The 22,208-nt window shown below is 35.6% G+C and overlaps 1 protein-coding gene across 2 annotated transcripts in view; it reads left to right on the top strand.

Annotated features, from left to right (window-relative positions):
- The window catches only part of NCAM2 (neural cell adhesion molecule 2), a 421,570-nt gene that overhangs the window by 228,362 nt on the left and 171,000 nt on the right, over nucleotides 1-22,208 (top strand). For both annotated transcript variants that reach the window (XM_059686798.1, XM_059686799.1), the window contains exons 2-3: nucleotides 16,629-16,703; nucleotides 21,261-21,467. In XM_059686798.1, coding sequence (XP_059542781.1) covers nucleotides 16,629-16,703; nucleotides 21,261-21,467 — 282 coding nt within the window. The remainder of the gene's footprint in view (nucleotides 1-16,628; nucleotides 16,704-21,260; nucleotides 21,468-22,208) is intronic.

Below are 22,208 nucleotides of genomic sequence, written 5' to 3'. Positions count from 1 at the left end.
TGAGACAGGGTTACTAGTAATCCAAGATCTTGGAAGGATGCCCATGTCCAAGGATCAATATGGAGAGTATAATGACTAGTCAGTCCAAAAGCATTGAGCAGAAGCAAGAACTAAAACCAGGGTTCAACTTCAGGAGTCTGAAAACCAAGTCAGTTCAAACGCTCACTTTATTTATTGTTTGTCCTATTGATTTATTTTTTCTTGATTGTGTGTCAAATATACGGCATTAAGCTTGGTACATTATTATTCATTTTAATTCTTGAGAGACTCCGTGACATAAGTGCTATTCATCTGCCACTCTGCAGATGAAGAATCTGAAACTGTAACAGATGGATGAAGCTAACTGACATTGCTCAGCTAGGTATTCAGTGGCAAAGCCAGGATATCTCACTCAAGTCTGCTTTCTGAACTTGAGCTCCTAATCACTTACAACCTTTCTTCAGAAACTGGGGCCAACTGCCTGTAGTCAAAGCTGTTATTGTGATTTGAATTTGAATTTACCAGCTAGGTCATGTTCGTCAATGATCAGAAAATGGCATGTTGATCAATTGGCATAACCTCTTGCTCAGATCACCCCCTTTCCAGGTACTTTTTGGAAAGAGGTTGTGACCATAACTAGACATCTAGACCATAACCTTCTTCCCATGCAAATGCTGGTTGACCCTGTTCTACTAGGCGATATGCTTTACCTCTTCAGTTGTCTAGTCTAGATTTGGAGTAAAGAGCTATAATAAAGCAGGATACTTAGAAGGATATGTGTCCATGAAGTGTGGGAGGGAGGGGTGTTACAATGAGAGGACCACTTTGGTGATTTTACAAGACTCAGGGTGGCAGGTCCTCATTTGTGTCAAGGTTGGCTTATGTAAATATATGTTGTGAAAAGAGACATATGTTATATCCGATGTGTGTACTCTCAGTCTATCCCTTTTATATAGTTGGCACATATTATAGTCAGAGTTTTCAAGATTTTTCTTACATTAAAATGAATTTGGTTCCTAGTGAAATCTTGGATAGAATAAACTCCAAGCTATCACAATGATATTAAAACATGGCTAGGACAGCTAAAGTGTTGGTATTCTATAGTCACTAGTAGTTGGGATCATGATATCTCTTTATACCTTTGGGGACTTGTGTTAGCCTTAGCACCGGTATCAGATGTATTCCTTTACTGCAACATCCTATTGCTTAGCAGTAGCTTCTTACACTTCCCTCTGAGGTATGCCCTATTTACTGAAGAGACTACAGAGGGCTGGCTGCTTGTGCTACACTTCTTTAAAGACTTTCCCTTCCAAGATCCAAGGCTGGCTTTTGGTCAAGCACTGCCTCATCATGCTATACACCCTCTAAGCTATCACTACTTACTTCTGCATCTCTGACACTACAGCCAGGAGGCAGGGAGTGATCTACTACTAGCATTATACAGCATCCTTCAACTGACAGTGTTTTATGTGTGAGAATGCCTTTGGGGATTTCACTAAAAACACTCCATTAAAGTATTTTGAAGAATGCTCTATGTTTTCATCTCTCTTTTTTCATAGAACTAGACACTTTTTATTATGTAATATTTTTATTTTTCATGTGTATCTGTCTCCTACCTGCTAGAAGTAAACTTCACAAGGCCAGGGGTTTATATCTGTTTTCATCACAGAGGTAACCTGACAAGCGTAAGAGTGTTAGGATTTCTGACTCTTTTAGTAACTGCCCTTCCCCCAGAATATAGCTTCATTGTGAAGCTTTCCCTCAAACATAGTCTCTGGTTGTGACTGACACTATAGTTAAAGAAGCAGCAATATACCACTTCCTTAACACAGGTACAGAGACCCTCCTACATCCATGCTTGGAGCCAAATTTCTAATAAGGTAGGGTAGAATGGGATAGAGCATGCTTAGTTCGTATGGAATTCTATAACAAATAGTCTGAGTGGATTAAACAACAAATGTTTATTTTCCCCAGTTTTAGAGGCTGAAAGTCTGAGATCAGGGTACCTGCATGGCTGGGTCTGGTGAAAAAACACCCTTTTCCATGTGGCAAGAATGCCTACTTTCAGTTATATGTTTTATAAGGTGGAAAGAGAGCTGGGAAACTCTTAGGGTTCCCTATTATAGGCTATTCATTCCATCTTGAGGGCTCCACTTTCATGACTTATCCCTCAAAGGCCCTACTACAATCACATTGGGGAGGGGAGTCAGGATATAAACATCTGAATGTTGGGGAAACATACATATCCAGTCGTTACAGGGTATACCAAAATAGGGACAGACATAATAGTTTCAATTACTAGGATATCATAGCTGTTAATGGGGACCAGACTAGTCTCTTTTCTTACATATAGAAGTCAATTATATTACCTGTAAAGTTGGGTTATGAACTGTTTATATCCTAAAAATACAGTGAACTCTTGGAAACCTTTGATTGTTGTACAGTTCCCCTCACTTGGATAATGGGGTAGAGTGCCCCCCGGCCCCGCCCCTACTTGTTTGTGATGTAAAGTTCCATCTATATAATTACATGTATTTCTTAAGGAGTGCTTGGATCCAAATTTGCAATATAATTCAAGTATATCATAGTTCCTCATTCAAGAGATTCAAGTATTAACCTGTTAATGAACTTGCAGAAGAGGTCATTTCTTTGTGTTGGAAACATTTTCGATCACCATCTAGAGGGGATTCCGCATGCCCTGGAAGTGCAGCTTTATGAGACATCACAGAAGGGATGGTGACCTTGAGTGGTGTGTACTCAGCACACTGGAAAAGGAAGGGAGTCCTCTGTTCTTTACTAAGAGCACAGGGGCAACTTTGATGAAGTCATTGTGTGTTCCCGCCTTTGACTTCTCTGAATTGGACCTGCAACCATTCATCTTTTTAATCAAGCTGCTAAAGTAGAGTAGAACCCTGCAGTGAATTAAAATGTTCAGTCCTATGAGCCATTATTATAGGCTTTCTGTGTGTAGGAGCAGAACGGTACTCTTCTAGGCTTTCAGATGAACAAGGCATGAAATAAAAAAGAAACCACTTGTCTGGGATTGCCATTAAACTGTGAACTCTTTGACTTGTAAAATTAAGTGATGGATTGAGTTGGAATACAACCAAATTTCTCTGGAGGTTAGGCACAGATGCTGATCACTGGAGTAATTACAGAGTTGACAGCCAAACAGTCTCTTCCATCAGTTAAGCGGAAAGTGAAGTAAACTATTGACATGATTTTATCTCCCATTCTAGATGGGGAATGGAAGCTTCAGGAAGCTTTGAAGCCAAATATAATGGACCATGGAATCTTTGTGGCTATAATTAGAACAAGTTGCTTGCCATCTGAGACTGTCAGAGCCCCCCCAAAACCAAACAATGTCTTCTAAATTTTTACCTCATCAAATGGCACAAAAATAAATCAAAAAGTCCTGAAACCAGAGATGTAAGAGAAAGAACATGCAACTGCTGATTTTTATGAGCCCACTATACTCACATATGTTTGTTCCAGCGAGAAAATACACCACTTATGTAAACTTCCAGTTACTGGGATGAAACTCATCCCTTTGTTCTTGGTTTGGCTATATTTGGGGAGCTCCACACGGCTCCCTGGTCCCTTGGACTGGTTTTTAAAGGGGATAGTTGATAAAGTTTAAAGCACAAATGCAGGATAGATTCACAAAAGTTTATATTGAAAAGCAACTTGGGCAGATAAAATTGAACATTATGAGTTGTAGAATGTTCATTGTTTGTTGTTAACGTTCTAAGTTAAAGTGTATGTATTTGATATGCACCAGTAGTAGTCTTTCTGTAATAACACCTTCCCAAGATGGTATCTGTATAGCTGCTCATGTGTGTGTGTGTAGGTTTTGTGGGGACCCTTAGATACATGCTCATCCTCTGGTACTTGGTTTAGCTGAAGTTTTAGGATTTTGTAGAGTTCTTGCTCCCTTGAACTGATGTCTTCAGAGAAATTGCTGGTGTATATGTTCTTTGTACCTAAGACTTCATCAAGGACAAGGGACTCTCTCATGTTGCTTCAGGTCCAACTCAGTTTCTGTTGATGATGACTTTGAGAGTTACCTTACATTTTCTGCCCTCCTGGCTAGTTTGTGACTTACCTCCCTCCAGGGAATCCATTTCCCAACAAACCTAATGATCAAAACTATTTTCTGTTACATTGGACATGTGTGAATTTGGGGACATTGCACCTCCCGGAACCACACAGAAGTTAAAGAAACACAACACTATAATACCAATACTTGTTCTCTTTGGTTATAACTTGTTACATTGATTTATTTCTTTGCTGCCTCTGGTTGATGCACAATCACCATCTATGGAGTTGCTTCATGCTGTATACACACACACACACACACACACACACACACACACACTCAACTTTGTGAGGCCCAATTTCTTTGATTTCAGTTTCTATTTCAACCCATGAAACACCCATCTGTTATTATAACCCAAGCTTTTAGCTGGGCCATAGAAAAATGAGTCCAGACAACTCCATAATTTTCATCTCTCTGTTGACTCACTCAGTTCTGTGGGAAGAGGGTAGGTTATTTACTCTCTTCCTCTTTGGAACTGATTTCCCCCAACTTAACTCTTCCCCAATTCTGAAGAGGTAGCCAATCTGCTCCTTCACTCAAAATTTTCAACAAAATAGCACCAAGTGTTTTGGAGATCCAAAGTCAGTCCAGGCTGGGGATCCGTAGTCTAAGCACAGGTCCACCTCTGCAGTATCCTGGGAACTTCAGAAACTGACAAGCCTTCTGTACTCTTTCCTCACCTGGATCCTGAGACTGGTTGACTAGAGATCCTATAGACACTTTCAGGCTAAGAAAATCTAAGATTTTGAGATGCCTTAAATCCTTGCACTGGAAAAAACATCCTATATAATAAAGAGCTAATATGCTATTTAGACCGAACAGCAGAACGACCAACCGGACAACCTTCTGGATGACCTTCCAGACGAAGCCAGGGCTGTGAGGGCGGAGCCCCTTGCACAAATTTTGTGCATCCGGCCTCTAGTTTTCTCTATATTTAGCTATCCAAAGTAATTTGCTAGTTTTAATTTCTTTGGATTTTTCTCCATATTTCTACTAATATGAATGCATTGAAATAAACCCTTTATAAAAATGCCTTTTTAAATAGTTAATCTTAGATTTAAACATAAATGTCCCTGGTTATAATATAGGTATCCTAAAATTGATTTAGGGGCCTAAGAAATAGAACTTTTGTTGACTTCTTAAACATATAAACTGTTTATTTCATGGAAGTGGACATTTTTTTAGCTTGATGAAATATTTTTCTGTCCATAACTGCAAACTTTGCATATGTGCTCAACACATCTTCTCAGTGATTCCATTCATACGTGGTTAGTGAGTAAGCCAATCAATTCATGAGCAAACAATTGCATATATCTTTAAATTATAAATGTTAATTTTATTCTAGTAATAATTGTTACTATATTGTCCTGAAAACCTTAAAAACATTATGACACATGCCTTGTAATGTACTTTCAAAATTGCTTATTTAAGAGGAGTACACGTCTAAAATTATTTTGGACTCTAGCATAAAGTACTTTGTTATAATACTTTCATGATTTTCCCTGAGAAGATATAATTAATATACTCTTACATTAAGCATGACATCTTTCATTGGTCCCTCATTTTAGTGCTTCTAATTAAAATATGTTTGTTCCTAAAACTGAGGGAAATATGTTTCTTGTACGTTTTGCATTATTTTATAGTCGCATTTGCAATATGCTGAGGGGTTTTGCACTTTCTAACAAGGTATATCAAGGTATACTTGTAAGCATCATAAAAGCTGAATAGCTAATACTATGATACCACTCAGCAAAGGAAGAAAGGTGAGACAGTCCAGCTGAGCTGGTGTGTGACAAATGTTTGATTTCTGATTTGTGAGACATAAAAAAGATTTAGGCAAACCTTAATGAGGAGACAAAGTCCACACACTTGGGGTAGACAAAACCGTTAGGCACCAAGAGACTTAGGAATCAGACCCATTGCAGGCACTTTCCCCAATTTAATTTATTGCTGCATATTATTTACAGTGATTCAAATTTTACAGGATGTTCTATGCTGGTTTCATCGAGGCAGCTAATAACTTACATGTCTAAGTGGTGTCTGTTGAAATAAACTTGAACTGGATGTAGAACTTGGACTTAGCTGTTCCTTCATGAGATTGTAGTTTTAATTAAATGTCATACTTAACGTAAGTGATGAGTGAGCTGTTCCTGGTCTGGTAATAGACTCGAGGCCTAACTACAGCATAAGCACGGATAGCTTCACTCATTATTCAGACGACATTCCTCAGTCCAACTGGCCTAGCGGGATATTTTCAACTTTTGTTGTTGTTGTTGTTAATCTTCACTCAAGTATATTTTCCACTGATTCTTAGAGAGAGAGAAACATCAATGTGAGAGAGACACATCGATTGGTTGCCTCTCGCAGGTGCCCTGCCACTGAGGTAGGAGGTATGTGCCCTTGACCAAAATCCAACCTGGGACCCTTCAGTCCCCAGGCCAATGCTCTATCCACTGAGCAAAACAGGCCAGGGTTTAACTTTTATTTACATTAATGATATATAAAAAATGACTGACTTTCAAACTAATGTATAAGAAAGATGGTCCCCTTGTTTCCTGTATTATAAATGTTAAAGTCTAATATGTAATTATTTTACTTTGATTAATAAGCTATTTTGATGAGTATGTATGCAATAAAATGTATTTAAATTATGTTTGGGGTTGCAACTTTTATATCCCCTTCTTAAGCTTACTGCATGTTATTCAATTCAAATAATATATTTCAGGAAAAACATCATTTGTCTTTTTTAAAACAAAAATATGTTTCAATCAGCATAAACTTCACGTCACGAATATTTCCTCTTCAGTGTGATGTATGATTCACTTTATTTTCTTGGTAGGTTTTTAAATGTTTGACATGGGGGGGGGATTCTCTATACATGTGTGATTAATTCTGCTTAGTGCTGTGGTTCAATAACAGGTGAGAGTGTGACAATTATACATACAATGCCTCACCATTGTGGCCTTCCCACACTCATCGTTCCTTGACATTTTCTAACTGGGGCTCTCTCAATCACATTTAGTTTTTTCTTTCTTTTTAAACTTGATTTGCCTTGTTTTCATTCACATTGCCTAGTTTGAACATGACTTATTTTTTGAGTACTGCTCATTTGGATGGCATTTTTGTACATATTATGTTCCCATGTTAAATGCATGTTTGAATTAGAGCACACACAAATTACTGAACAATCATATGGTAATAGTTGTTTTTTTATTCAAAGTCACTTAATTTGTCACTAATTCTACATGCAAATTTTTGTATGTTTAGCAAGATGTATGTTCTCAAAAAATAAAATAGACTACAGAGAATAAAAATAGATTTAAAATTATTTTTCTTGGATTCAACCACCAGAATAATCATGGAGCAATATAAATAAGAAAGTTTTCATTCGGCTTTATTTTAGTTTACAATAGTATCACTCTGTTTATGCACTGATATTTCAGCAGGGACTCTTCTCCAGACCCTGTGCTAGGTGGACAGAGTAAGATAAAGAAGGTATGCTTATTTTTTCAAACAGTGTATAGTTTTGTGGAGAAACAAGCATGTGAACAAAATTGAGCATATGTGAATTGCTACTGACAAGTAGTACAGAAATTCAAAATAAACCTCCTTGGTTTTAGATTAATTTTAAATAAAATAGTACTACATGAACTTGAATAAGAGAATATAATGTTTTTTAAGAAAATGTGCAAATTAATTTTTTGCTTATTAAAATAATGGAATTCTTAACACACTTTAATACAATGTATTGAGTGTTTATGAGAAAGAACTACAAGATTTTAGAAGATATTGAAAGATACGATTTACTGCCTGCAGGACTCAAGTAAGTGCATAACAGAATGTTATAGGCATGTCCTTAAGTGAGAAAAGGAGAAAAGCAACATTGAATAAGGAAAACAATGCAAAAATAAATAGAAAACTATGAAAGTGGGGCCTATTTGCAGTTTTGTGATTTACTATTGTGTGTGTTATTTTGACTTGGTTTTGCTTACATACCTGGAAAGTGCCAGGGAAAAAAGTTGAGTAAAGGCATGTCATAGCCAGACTGTGAAGGACTTTCCATGCTAAGTGTGAATGAGTTTGGACTTTATCTACACACAATGGGAAGTGCATTCATATTACAGAATAGTAATTACTTTGGATTGTCACAGTCCACCCCATACTGACCACATTTTAAAGTGCACATGGGTAAGCTGGGGATCTTGTTAAATTATAGATTGTGATTCAATCAGTATGAAATGGGACCTGAGATTCTATATGAACAAGAAGCTCCTAATTCAGGTCAATGTTATTGAACTGAGGACCACTTTGTAAGCAGAAATAGCACATTGAAGCTACATGAAATAGAAAATGCTAGGCCTTACATCAGACATATTAAATCAAAATTTCCACGGATGGGGCCAAAACAAAATATACACATACAACAGAAATGCGCGTGAGCGCGCTCGTGCGCGCGCACACACACACACACACACACACACACACACACACACACTTCCTCAGATGTTTCTGATGAGCCCTAAACCCAAGAACTAACCTTGTACAGGTTTGCAGACCACTCACTACACCAGGCTAGCAGTGGTGAGAATGAAACAGTGAGCATATACAACAGAAGCAGGTTTGAGAGACATTAAAGGGAAAGTGCATTGGATCTTGAGTTTTATATTTGAGAGAGGAGAGGTTAGAGAAACATAGATATTTCTATTTTTTATGATGAGCTTTAATAATTAATAATAGTATAACTTAAGACAGAGAATAAAGAATGGGGTAAGATAGAAAGAGCATGTTCTTGTGAGCTTTGCTATGTTGACTTTAAGAAATGTGAAAGTTTTTGGTGAGATATAATAGATATTAGCAAATATGTTTCCTAGTCCTCAAAAATGATGAGAGCGAAGATGATACACACACATCTACACACATTTGATCTATAATTAATATATAGAAGAGGGGATGGTAGGCAGATGGAAGCTGAGTTTTGAGTGTTTGCAAGGGGTCAGATCACACTGTACATTTTTTGTATATACATACAGGCATTAGGTCATAGACGCTGAGCACAGATGGCTGGGTTCCAATCTGACTTCACCACATGTTGGATGAGTGGCCTTTACCATGACGTGACACTATCATTTTCCTCGACTTCCTCATCTGTAAAATAGGAATGATAGTAGAGTCTACTTAATAGGCTTGTGTAAGCATTGAAAGAGTTATTTTAGGCACACTGCTTAAAACAGTGCCCAGCAAATAATAAATACCTTATATGTTTATACAGCAGAAGAAGGTATATAGCATTCCAAGATAAGAAAAGAAAGAGCTTACTAAGAAACACAGATATTTAAGGCATATGTGGAAGAAGAGATAAAACCAAATATACTAAAATACAAAAATACCAAAAATACTAAAATACTATTCAGAAAAAGGGAGCAGAGAATGCTTATGTAGAGGTCAAGGAATGGGGCAGTTAAAGAATAAAGTAGTCAGCAGTACCTCATCCTTGATTAAATTTTTAAAGAAAGCTGAAAATTATTACTGGGTTTGAAAATTAGAAGGTTTTGGTCGACCTTTGGGAAAACAACATATATAAGTTGAATGAAGAGGACAGAAGTAAATTGTAATAGAATAAATGATAGCTAGGGAACTGGAGAGTCCTTTCTTTCCTCTTCCTTTCTTTTAGAAAATAATTTAAGACAAGTAAGGAACTACCATAGTAATTTGAGAGATGAGAAGGGAAAGAATGATTTTTCTTTTTCTTTTTGGGTTATTTTGTTTTATTTTTTGTTTCATGTATTATCGTTTCGTTTTTAGAATGAATGTGATAAGCCAGTGTCTATAGCTTGTCAAGAAGGGGCCAATAGAAAGAGAAGCATCTGAAAAGCAAATGAGACTTTTATTTTCTTAACTTGAAATGAGAAGATTGAAAAGCTTAGTGCAAATATAAAAAACAGAAGTTGAGGGGCATTACACTAAAAAGTTTAATTTGGTCTTCTTGGCAAGCTTAGGTGAAACAAGTTGTTAAGAAGTAATTTTGATAAAATGGTCACAGCCACCAGATTTTCTGATTTTAAATGATAGAGTATCTCAACCCTAAATGCTCCAAAGTTCTGAATTTTCTTGACTATTGTAGTGACTTCCAAAACCTATGAACTAACATAGGCTGTTATGATACATTGACATAAAAGTTTAATAATAATAAAACGAATAATATCATAATTATTTACATAATTCCTTCAATGAGGTTACAATTTTAAAATATATTTTCAATGAAAAAGAAAGTGTTTTCTCATTCATTTGGTATAATCAATAATCTATAAGGACCTTCTATCAGTAAGACTCTTTAAGAGTTTCTATAATTACTAGTTAAGTACAGTAGTCCTCTATATCCCTTGATGTGGAGGCCAAAGGGGGGGAAAATACTTACTTTAAAAATCTTACAAGTCACTGTACCAAGATGAATCAATACCTTAAATTGTCTCTGCATGGCTGTTGGAATTTTAAGCGGATACAGTTCTGCTTTGTGTCAGATGCGTGGTAGACTGATTAAGTTGTCAGTTTTTAAATCTCCGCGAGTGATAAACTGGCCCTTTTAAATGCCACTGTTAAATGTTGTATCAAGCTGCAACGGGCTCCTGGGCTCCAGATGGAACTTTAAAATGCCAGTGGCTTCATTACATGTACATTCTTGTAAATTAAGAATGTCCCTTTTGCATATCTGCTATTTGGTCTGCGCGCTTACTTAAATTATAAATAGTAATTTAAGCTTTGTGATGATAGCCGTTATCTTTGTTAAAATGTTGCCTGTGTTCTATTTTGGAAATAATTTTCACTTATGAAATACATTACAGCTTCATCTTTTCCCATTTAATGAGCTCTTCTCCTGAAATTCCTTTTTATGTTTGTGACCCTTGTTTCACTGAAGTAGACAATCTTAACTTTTTTTCCTTTATACTTTTTCACTAAAGTTCTAATTGATCACAAAGCTGACTCCTACTTTGTTTTTAATTACATATACTAGAGGCCCGGTGCAAGAAATGTGTGCACTGGTGTGTGTGTGTGTGGGGGGGAGGGGATAGTGTCCCTCAGCCAAGCTTGCACCCTCTCCAATCTGGGACCCCTCAGGGGATGTCCGCCTGCCAGGATCGGGCCTAAACCGGCAGTCGGACATCCCTCTCACAATCCAGGACTGCTGGCTCCCAACCGCTCACCTTCCTGCCTGCCTGATTGCCCCTAACCACTCTCCTGCCAGCCTGATCGACGACTAACTATGCTCCTGCTGGCCCGATTGCCCCCAAATTCCCTCTCCTGCTGGCCATCTTGTGGTGGCCATCTTGTGACCACATGGGGGTGGCCATCTTTGACCACATAGGGTGGCCATCTTGTGTGAGGGTGTGATGGTCAATTTGCATATTACCTCTTTATTATATAGGATTCCTACCTTTCCATGTGCTCTGCCATCAGCCATTCTAGATGCTCATTATTGTGTATCCTAGTGTTTGGCCCCTTCAATTTGTCAGCCATACTATATTCTGACTTATCTTTACTAAAGGTCAATTTTGTCATCTTTATTTCTATTTTTAAATAATTAATGGACCAAAGTTTAAGTCCCAACTTTTTACCATGGCTTTTGAGATCCTCCAACATCTATTTAAAACTATCCAATGATACTATATTACATAAGATATTATACATGAGGTCCACCTCATCTATATTGATCTGTGTGTTATTCCCTGACTTTATTGATCATTTCTTTGTTCCACTTAACCTGGGATGATGCCCCCTTTTCTGTTTTTTTATTACACTATCCCACATTTTTTATAAAAAAAGTTTTATTGCCCTCTATATAGCCTTCTTGATCATAAACCTCATGATTGCCATAATTGGTACATATCATCTCATTTTATCATATATATATCTTTGGTATTGTCATTGTCTTTTCACATAAACTGTAAATTCCTTAATGTCAGGAACTATGGCTTATCATTATTGTAAACCATAACATTTAAAGAGTGATTTGTAAAATGCATACAATCAAAAAATTCTGATAAAAATTTACTGAATTCTACTTTTAAGATTGATATTGCATGCATTTCTTTGAAAATAGTTCACAGAGAACATATATTTATCATGGCTCCATTTTTCAGTGTGTATATTTAAAACATTTTTCTTACCTTGAATAATAATCTCTTGTGAAGATTCTGCATTCTGACTATCTAACCCCAACTTGAATACAAAAACATAATGTATTGATTAATTTATAAAGCATGCCATCATTTAATCAATAATACCCTTTATATGAAATTAATCCATATAATATTATACCCTTCATAGTTTTCTTCAAAGTCATTATATCTATTCCAAAGACACAAGGAGAGTAAAACTTCAAAAGCAGATTTTTCAGCATTAGTGAATGCCACAGATATTATAACTTCAAACCCCAATCCTAAATAGAATTTTGAAAAAAAAATGCTTAATGTCATTTTTTTCTAAATGAAATAAAGTCCCAATATCAATATCCACTTTCATTTCTTTGTGTCTATATTGAAACATCAGAAATGACAGGAAGATTAACTGAACAGACATCAAATAAATTATTGCTGTCCTGTTTTGTCTGAACACAGCTTTTGGCCTTAGAGAAGTATTTTCTTTTCTTTTGACAACTGAGTCCAAGATGAATCTGTTGGAGGCAGCCATGGGTCAAAAATGATCACAAGAAATTCTGGATTTTAAGTAACTAAAGCAATGTTTGAGGTGTGGCTTTAAATTTAATTATCCGGGTTTTTCCTAATATTCACATGTAATGTGTCTGGGGAGATCAAGTAGAGCAATTCTAGCCTTTAGCAAATGTATTAAACTAGAGAAGTATGTGTTTTCTTTAAATAATTTCAATACCTAAAATAGAGCAATGTTATCAAAATTTCCATGAAAAATATGGTCCTGATTTATGTGTGAATTGATAGATTGTACTGAATGATAAAATAACCAAATATTTTAATATAAAAGACCTAATTAACTTTAAGCTCAATTTTATTTTGTTACAATTAATATGTTATTTATTACACCCATTGGCAAATCAGTGCCTATATCTTTTAAGTTACGTCTTTCCTATAAACTCTTCCTTAGAAAAGCAATACAAATATACTCCAAAGTCAAATATGGGAATTATGTACACAATAATTGGTAGATATTTCTCAAACTCTCTGATACCCTTACATTCAATTTAAGGCAGTGAAGTAAATATGAAATTTTATATTGTTAATACCATCAATGTTCTGTGCAATAAGCTCTGGGTGTCAGCCCATTATCCTCATGTATTCATATATTTGTATCAGTTTAGGAGAAACAGAAGGGAGGTTGATGAGCCTTTACCTCTGGGAGTTTACATTTAAATAAGGTAGAGAACTGAGTATAATTATCAACAACATGTTTCATTTGTTTAGTGAAAATGACTCTTAATTTTTAAAAAACATTTTATTGATTTCAGAGAGGAAGGGATATATATATATATATACACATCAGTGATGAGAGAGAATTGTTGATCAGCCACCTCCTGCAAGCCCCCCACCAGGGATTAAGTGCACAACCAGGCATGTGCCCTGACTGGGAATTGAACTCAGGACCCTTCAGTCTGCAGGCTGAAGCTCTTATCCACTGAGCCAAACCAGCTAGGGCTGAAAATGCCTCTTGAGCAAAGATATTTATCTGTTGATGCCATTGATGGAGCTCTTAAAGAATGTTTTGCAAAGTTATTGATATTTTAGTTTTGTTTTGAATCTAGAAAATAGCCAGCCACATGGTGATGTGAGAAAGGGTGATGAAGGCAGAGGAAATAGTTGGAGCAAATGCACAGTGGAGAAAGTGGAGTCAGTGGAGAAGGGGTGGGGATAATTCATCTTTGTATATACTGCAGATACACTGGGAAGGGACAATTGTAAATAAACTTGGAAAGGTGAGGGGTTTTTTTTCCATTAAAATGTGTACAATAATTATTTAATTGGCCCAAAGAAATCCTCTTTGAATACTTTTGTATTGGCAAGTGAAATTAAACAGTTTAAGAAAGGTATTCATGCAGTAGCCTGAGAAATACTACTTCCATGAGAAGAGAGAGGAAGAGAAAAAGAAATCTAGAACTGGATATGTTACTATCACAGATTATATATCTCACATTAATTAAAGAGTACATGTATTAGGGGAAGAGTGTTGGAAATAAACAAAAATGCATACCCGTGTTATTTCAGAGGTTATATCTTCAAGGTTTGAAAATTCATTAATGGTGACTAAAAATGGAATGTGAGCAGTTTGTTTGTTTGTTTGTTTTTATGGAAGGGTAATGGGTTCAGTTTGCACACAGAAAGTTTGAAATTAAAATATTCTATCTAATTGAATACTAGTTGAGGGTTGAAGATTGGAGTATTAGCTTTTTGAGAAAGTTCAAACTGAAGATCAAAGGAGAAAAGGTAATCATTGTCATTAATGATGCCTTAAGAAAGAAAGTAAAGGGAGGGGAAAATGAGAAAGAGGAAAATAATCACAATTTCCCTCTTCTTTCAACTATATTACATTTTTTTTCTTCCTTCCCTTCTATTGGTAGGTATGTCCAAAACTTCCCCAAATTATAAAACCCCTGACCATGTGCCCAGAATTGTGTGTTCCAGAAACACCACCCCCTCTTTAGGTTCAAGCTTCTTATAAGGGAATTCTCAAATTTCTTAACTTCGGTAATTTGCCTCTGTTGACCCCATTACCCATAAATTAAGTGTACCTAGGGAATGAGTGACTTCTACAAAGGAAAAGTCATCTTCTATGAATTCTCATTGGAATTAACATTGTTTAAATATAGTTATGTTACCTAATTAATCTAATTTCATTTTTTGAAATTTCATATTCCTTACTTCTCCTATTGGTTGTTTCAGCTGACTCACTTTATAGTACCTTTGTGTATTGTCTACTTGATAATGTCAGAATGTGTGTTTAGGTTAAAAAGAGCTTTATTTCTAAAAATCTTGGGCAATCTGGGCTGATGATGTAGATCTTCTGAAAGAGAATTATGTTTGCTTCTGTCACTTATCTATGAACCTTACATATGAGCTCATGAATTAATACACTCTACTTATATGTGATGCTGCTTTTTAGTTTAATTTCTTACATTGGGATTTCCCAAAGATCACCTGTTTATAGCTAAATCCCAAACATGGGATATGTTGAAAAAGTGGCAAATCTATTTAAGGAGAAACATTTTTCCTCTACACAGGTCAGAATTGTGGGTTCCAAAAACACAGCCCATCTCTTTAGGTTCTCATAAGGGAAATCTCAAATTTCTTAACTTTTGGAATTTGCTAAAGACAACTTCCCTTGTCATCAACCTGTTGCCAGTGGGATGATTTATTCTTATCCTTCTTATAATATGGATTAACTTTATTCTGGCCCAGTGTTACCTGGGTTTCTGTAGCACCCTCTTTTCTAGATAAGCTTTGATTGAATATCTGTGCAAGATATGCATCTTTGATTGCTTTGATCTATAACTTCTTAACTTCTATTTTTCTTTGTGGGTTTTTTTTTTTTTTTTTTTGCTGTTTTGGTTTTTTTTTTCTTTGTTTGTTTGTTTTTGTTGTTGTTTTTTATCAACAGCTCCATTAATTTACCATGCATTTCTGAAAACAAGGGATGGTCAAACAGGGTTTTAGGGAGTAGTCACACTCTCCTGCCCATCATTTTATTAGAAACTAGAGGCCCAGTGCATGAAATTTATGCATGGGTAGGGTCCCTTGTGGCTGTAGGCTGCCAGCCAGGGCCTCCCTTCATTCTTCTCCACCTCCTGGTGGTCAGTGCATGTCACAGCAAGCGATTAAACTTCTGGTTGGTCAAACTCCCAAGGGGACACTTTGCATATTATATATATAGATATATATATATATATATATATATATATATATCTTTCAATTTGGATTAAAACAATTTCTAGATTCTTCATCTATTTTATGGCAAAATTTGGAAAAAAAATTATTGAACATCTTATCTATTTATTGCCATTATCCTTATTTATCTTGTCAAAATAACTGTTCACTCACCTTTCACCATGCAATGCTTCCTCTCTTCCCCATGTATCTCTTCTTTCATTGAAATATTTTAGTAGGTACTCAAAATTTAGTTAATTTATATTTTTATTGTTGTAATAACAGTGTAGGGTATACTTTTTATAACAAGGTTTCAAATTTGGGGCAAAATATTTCTCTAGCTATTATCTAATCAGGTAGCTCTTGTAAACCTAGCATGTAAATATGGAACAGCTGTCTGAGTGTGAATTTGCTCATTAATTGACAAACAAATTTCAAAATATTAGCTTGAATGAGTTCTTATTTGGTTTGGTTGTAGAAGTGCATAATAAAATCTAACATTTTGTTGTTAGATCATATTTTACAAAACTTCCATTTCTCTTTATGGGTAATAAAAATTGAGGTAAATAATTGCTGTTTAAATAATGTGGTTATAGATCATGTAGTAAAATCTTAGAATTCATGTTTAAAACCATAATTAATTGTTACTCAAATATTTTTTTCAGCTCTTCTTCAAGTGACAATTTCACTTAGCAAAGTAGAGCTTAGTGTGGGTGAATCAAAATTCTTCACATGTACAGGTATGTATTACAAATATTTTCAGATAATTTGTTTTATGCTATAATTATGTAATGTAATATATTGGCAAAATTTAAGTTGTGGCAAAACAATTCTATAAAATAAAGTCTTATCATTGATTTTATAATAATTGGAAAAGTATCAATTATTATATTTTTCATATTTAACAGAATGAATTTTATTTCTGTTAACTTTATTAATTTGGGATGTCAAAGTAGATCATTTATTTGGAAAATAATTTATAATCAAATATTATGCATACATATTGATTTAAATAAATTAAAATATTATACCTGTGTAGATAGTAATGTTAGGGTGAATGTAAATATTATAACTTTATAAATATACAAATCTTTATAAATATACAATGAATAAATTAAATAAGGTACACTGCACTACAGTTACACCTGCTGAAAATTTTAGGACAAAGCAAATCAAATTTATCCTTATGAAAAGTGATTTTAAAAAATAGTTATTTAATCAGGAAAAAATTGCAACATTTTTGTGACTAATCAAAAGTGTCAGATATCATAATGCTTCTGGGAAATTATATGGACCTCATTCAGTTTAATTGCACACATGCAGAATATCCAGAAGAGATTTAAATATTTAAACATCAAATGTTAATTCAGCACATTGTGGAACTCATGAATTAATACATTCTACTTATTTTTAGTGTCATCATATTCATTTTATTCATAAAACCCTTATCCTTAGTTTCTTTTTTAAAAAAAGAAAACTTTGTTTTTAGCTTTAAAAAAGATTCACTTAGTGTGTAAATGGCTTTCTAGAGTATTTTCATATTTTTTCTATTTGTTTCTACTTAAGCAATTCACAACAGGATTTAAATAGGATTTTCTGATATAAAATGCATTATAAAGTTATCTTGAGAATGGCATGGCTTATTATTATAAACATTATTAAAATATATACAGTTACAATAACATATGTATCAATCATATCCATAGTATATAAGCTATATAATAATAAAAGGCAAACATGCAAATTGACCGTATCTTTGCTATGCCTTAAGCCATGCCCACCAGCCAATCAGAGCGACTATATACAAATTAACCCAACCAAGATGGCGGCCGGCAGCCAAGGAGCTGGAGCAAGCAGGAGGCTTGGTTTCCCCAATGATGGAGGAAGCCAAGCTTCCCGCTTGCCTTGGCGGGCTCTGAGCTCCACTCAAAGCAACAAAGTGTCAATTATAGAAGGTAAATAAACCCCAGATACCTGCTTTCAGCCGGCCGTGGCCATGGAGCTGGAGCGAGCAGGAGGCTTCCCTCCCACCATCCCTGGCCGGCTCTGAGCTCCTCTCATGGCTACAAAGTTTCAATTATAGAAGGTAAAGAAATCCCAGAATAACAAAAAAAAAAAAAAGAAAAAGAAAAAGAAAGAACGGAGAGGCTGGGAACTTCTATCGCTGGGGGCCTTGGCCAGCCTGAAAACAGCCCACGGCCCCTTACTCAGACTGGCCAGGCACCCCAGTGGGAACCCCCAACCCTAAAGAGGGTGTGGCCAGCCTGAAAACAGCAATCAGCCCCTCACCCAGGCTGGTCAAACCTCCATGGGGTGAGGGTCCCCACTGGGGGGGGGCATGACCAGCCTGCAAACAGCCATTAGCCCCTCAGCCAGGCTGGCCAGGCACCCCAGAAGGGACCCCCACCATGAAGGGGGTGTGACCAGCTGCAAACACCTATCAGCCCCTCACCCAGGCTGGCCAGGCACCCCAGCAGGACCCCCACCCTCATACAGGACACCCTTCAGGGCAAACTAGCTGGCCCCCACCCATGCACCAGGCCTCTATCCTATTTAATTAAAGGGTAATATACAAACTGACCCTAACAGCAGAACGACTGGGAATGACTGGTCACTATGACACACACTGACCACCAGGGGGCAGACTCTCAATGCAGGAGCTTCCCCCTGGTGGTCAGTACGCTCCCACAGGGGGAGCTCTGCTCAGCCACAAATCAGGCTGACGGCTGCCAGTACAGCGGTGATGGTGGGAGCCTCTCCTGCCTCCTCAGCAGCACTAAGGATGTCCGACTGCAGCTTAGGCCTGCTCCCTGCTGGCAAGTGGACATCCCCCAAGGGCTGCCGGGCTGCCAGTGGGATGTCTGACTGCCAGCTTGGGCCTGATCCCCCAGGGATCGGGCTTAAGCCAACAGGTGGATATCCTCCGAGGGGTCCCAGACTGCAAGAAGGCATAGGCCGGGCTGAGGGACCCCCCAGAAATTTTTGTGTACTGGGCCTCAGGTATACTGTAACTACATATACTATATATTTTAAATTATATTATATTAATCATATCTATTAAAAACTAATAGAAGCCATGAGTTTTTATACATTTGCCTTCATAAAGTTTAGAATTGATAGGTGTGTTGATACATATTTTTGTATATTGACAAATGAAAAGCAAGGGTTAAACGATTTAACATCATTTATTATGTCAGCACATCATTGGCATAAGCATCTAGGTCATTGTTTCTAAATGTCATCATATTTTATATACACAAACGTACAATTGTATCCAATAATCTCAGAAAAATTAAATAACTTAAAATTAATCTTTAGAAATTAAAATAAGTAGTATTTTTATTCAATTTGCATATTATAATAATATACTAGTAAATTATGTAATGTAATTGCCTCTGTATCTGCCACATAAAGTCAAATTAAGATAAAATTTAAAAGTATGAATTAACATAATTCAATGGTACTGAGTTTTGCTCTAAATAATAAGGTAAAATAACTAAACATTTTTTTATATAAAGATGTATAACCAAGAATTATACTGTTATCATGGAAGTGTCCTTATTTTTGTTAAATATACATACTAATGAAACAAGAATCTAAAAATAAAGATGTGGGTAACCCGTGCAAATTAGAAAGCTTGCATGTATTTTTTCCCACACATTGGTGACTATGGTGACATGACTCTATAGTTTCATTGTACCCTAAAACACAGACACCTGAAACACAATAAATAAATATATCTGAAGTTTATGGAAGTTAGAATGGAGTCAGATCCTCAGAGAACTCAGAGTATGTCATATGTAGCAAAAGGATTTTTATACTATGTTTTCAAGAAAATAAAAAGTGTAATTGTATTTTTAATTTCTCCAGTGGGTCACTCTTATCAGGGAAGTAACATGAAAAGTTTTAGTGAAATTTATGAATTATTAGAGATGCCAGAAAAAAATAATATGATGACCAATCTATGAAAATCCAGAGTAAACTCTTCATAATAATAAAGTTGTATACCGTATTATTAATAATAAAAATATACAAAATATTTCAATAATATTATCTACATTTGGCTGTATAAAATGAGATTTTTCTATTGTTCAAACTTATGCTCATTTACACTGTTCTTTGGTGACATCTCTATGGAGTGGGAACTTGAAAAAAAAAAAAAGCTGCCCTAAATGAGTTATCCTATAACTGCTATGGTATTTTGATGTGTTCAGAAAAACAGAAAATAACATAACTGAGATCCATTTAAAATGTGAACTCTCATGCTTTTGCTCTAGCATGTCTAATTTGATGTAGAAAGGATACTAATTTGTTTCTAAAGCGATTTGTTGGTAAAAAAAAATAAGAAGGAACAATTTTCTTCAAAGAGGTCCTGCAGATGTTAGCTAACTTGATGCATTTTCTGGGATACTTTTGAGTTAGTAGTGCATGCTGCTCCCATAAATTATCTCTCAAGCAATTAGGTGAAATACATCATTTTTGTGACTAAAAGAAAACACAGGAATCTTCCGCTTTTACAAAGAGGATAATAACCTAGATTCTGAATTGGAAAACTTAAATATATGTTTACCCTGTAATGCTTTGGTTGTAATTGCCTCGCAGGATAAGTGGCATTTCAATGCATTCTAATTATCATGTGACTATCATGTTATATAGTTAACAGTTTTAGCTTAAAATTATGAAAGTACTGATTTTGAGAAAAGAGATTAGGGCCTCATATTAAAAATACTCATTGGTCATATCTGTACACATAGAAAGACTTGGGATATTCATTCAAAATTTAGTATTAAAACCAAAGTTTGTTTTTTATGAGGTTTACATTTTTATGAGCTCTGTTTTATCAGGCAAAAAAATTCTAACTCTTGACCCTAACAAAGAGAACCAGAGAGGTGAAATCATGTTAGTAATCATGATTCTGTTCAGATATATCTGTCAATAATATATTTCTGACTGAGTGGCCAAGGCAGTTTTATAATGTACCTTAGTGAAAATCCATAGATTACTATGGTAAGTATTCAATTATCATAGCTTACATGTTATGCCTGATGTTTCCTATGGAACTTTTGGGTTTTGCTTACTCAAATGGGATTGAATCTTCAACATTGGATAAATAAGAGAACATGTGTTCTAACATTTGTGTTTATTTTCAATTTGGTAAGATTTTCAGATTTCCAGTCTTTCCCTATTTAACTTTTTTTCAAAATTGTTAAAAACTGTTACATAATAAGTAAATGCCAATGCAAAAACAAACACTTGAATCATATTCTCAAACATTTCTTTTCCACGATTCTTTGCAGCAATTGGTGAGCCTGAGAGTATAGACTGGTATAATCCTCAAGGAGAGAAGATAATTTCAACACAGAGGGTGATGGTACAAAAGGAGGGTGTCAGGTCACGATTAACCATCTACAATGCAAATATAGAAGATGCAGGGATCTATCGTTGTCAAGCAACAGATGCCAAAGGCCAGACACAAGAAGCTACAGTTGTTTTGGAAATTTACCGTAAGTCATGTATTTATTAGTTGATTAAAGTTGTGGTTAAAAATTAAACACAAAATAACATGTGTTTAATAAAAACTAATAGGCATCAAGAACTATTGGAGTAGGCAGTGTTCTTTAGACCTTTACAGATGGCAGCTTATTCTATTTACCACACTGCAACTCTAAAATAGAATAAATAAAAGGAAGTAGTTAATCATAAACATATAGATGGAGACAATTATGTCGGTTAAATAATATAAATGAAAATGTTTACATTTTCTCAGGCCAATGTGAAAGCAGTGACCAGTCTGGAATGAGACCTGGGGAAGAGTCAGTGAACAGGAGTAGACAGAGGAAAAGCTGAAAGCTCATCCAGTGGAGACGGGATATCTAGCTGGCTTCTCCACCACCAGGCCTCTTTTTAACAAGCATCTCCATGCGCACACTTCATTTTATGATTTGAAATCCACTTCTTTTCCTCTTCTCACTCTTAGGAATCATTACCCTCATTAAGAACGCTGTTGACTCTCTGGGTTCGAAACCAGGCTGCACCACTTCATTTAGTGGTCTTAAGCAATCACCTAACCCATCTGCCTTTAGTTTCTTCACCTATAAAATGGGTATAATAATAGTACCTACCTTATACATATTTTTTTGAGGGCTATATTAATATTACATAAAGAACGTAGAACAATGCCTTACAATTAATATGTGGTAGTTAGCATTTCTACCTGTGAAAAAATTATAAAGATTTTTGAATAC

This window comes from Myotis daubentonii, chromosome 3 (genome assembly GCF_963259705.1).
Source record: "Myotis daubentonii chromosome 3, mMyoDau2.1, whole genome shotgun sequence".
Classification (NCBI taxonomy): Eukaryota; Metazoa; Chordata; class Mammalia; order Chiroptera; family Vespertilionidae; genus Myotis; species Myotis daubentonii.
The sequence above is the reverse complement of the archived record's forward strand: the minus strand, read 5'-3'. Positions and strand labels throughout refer to the sequence as shown.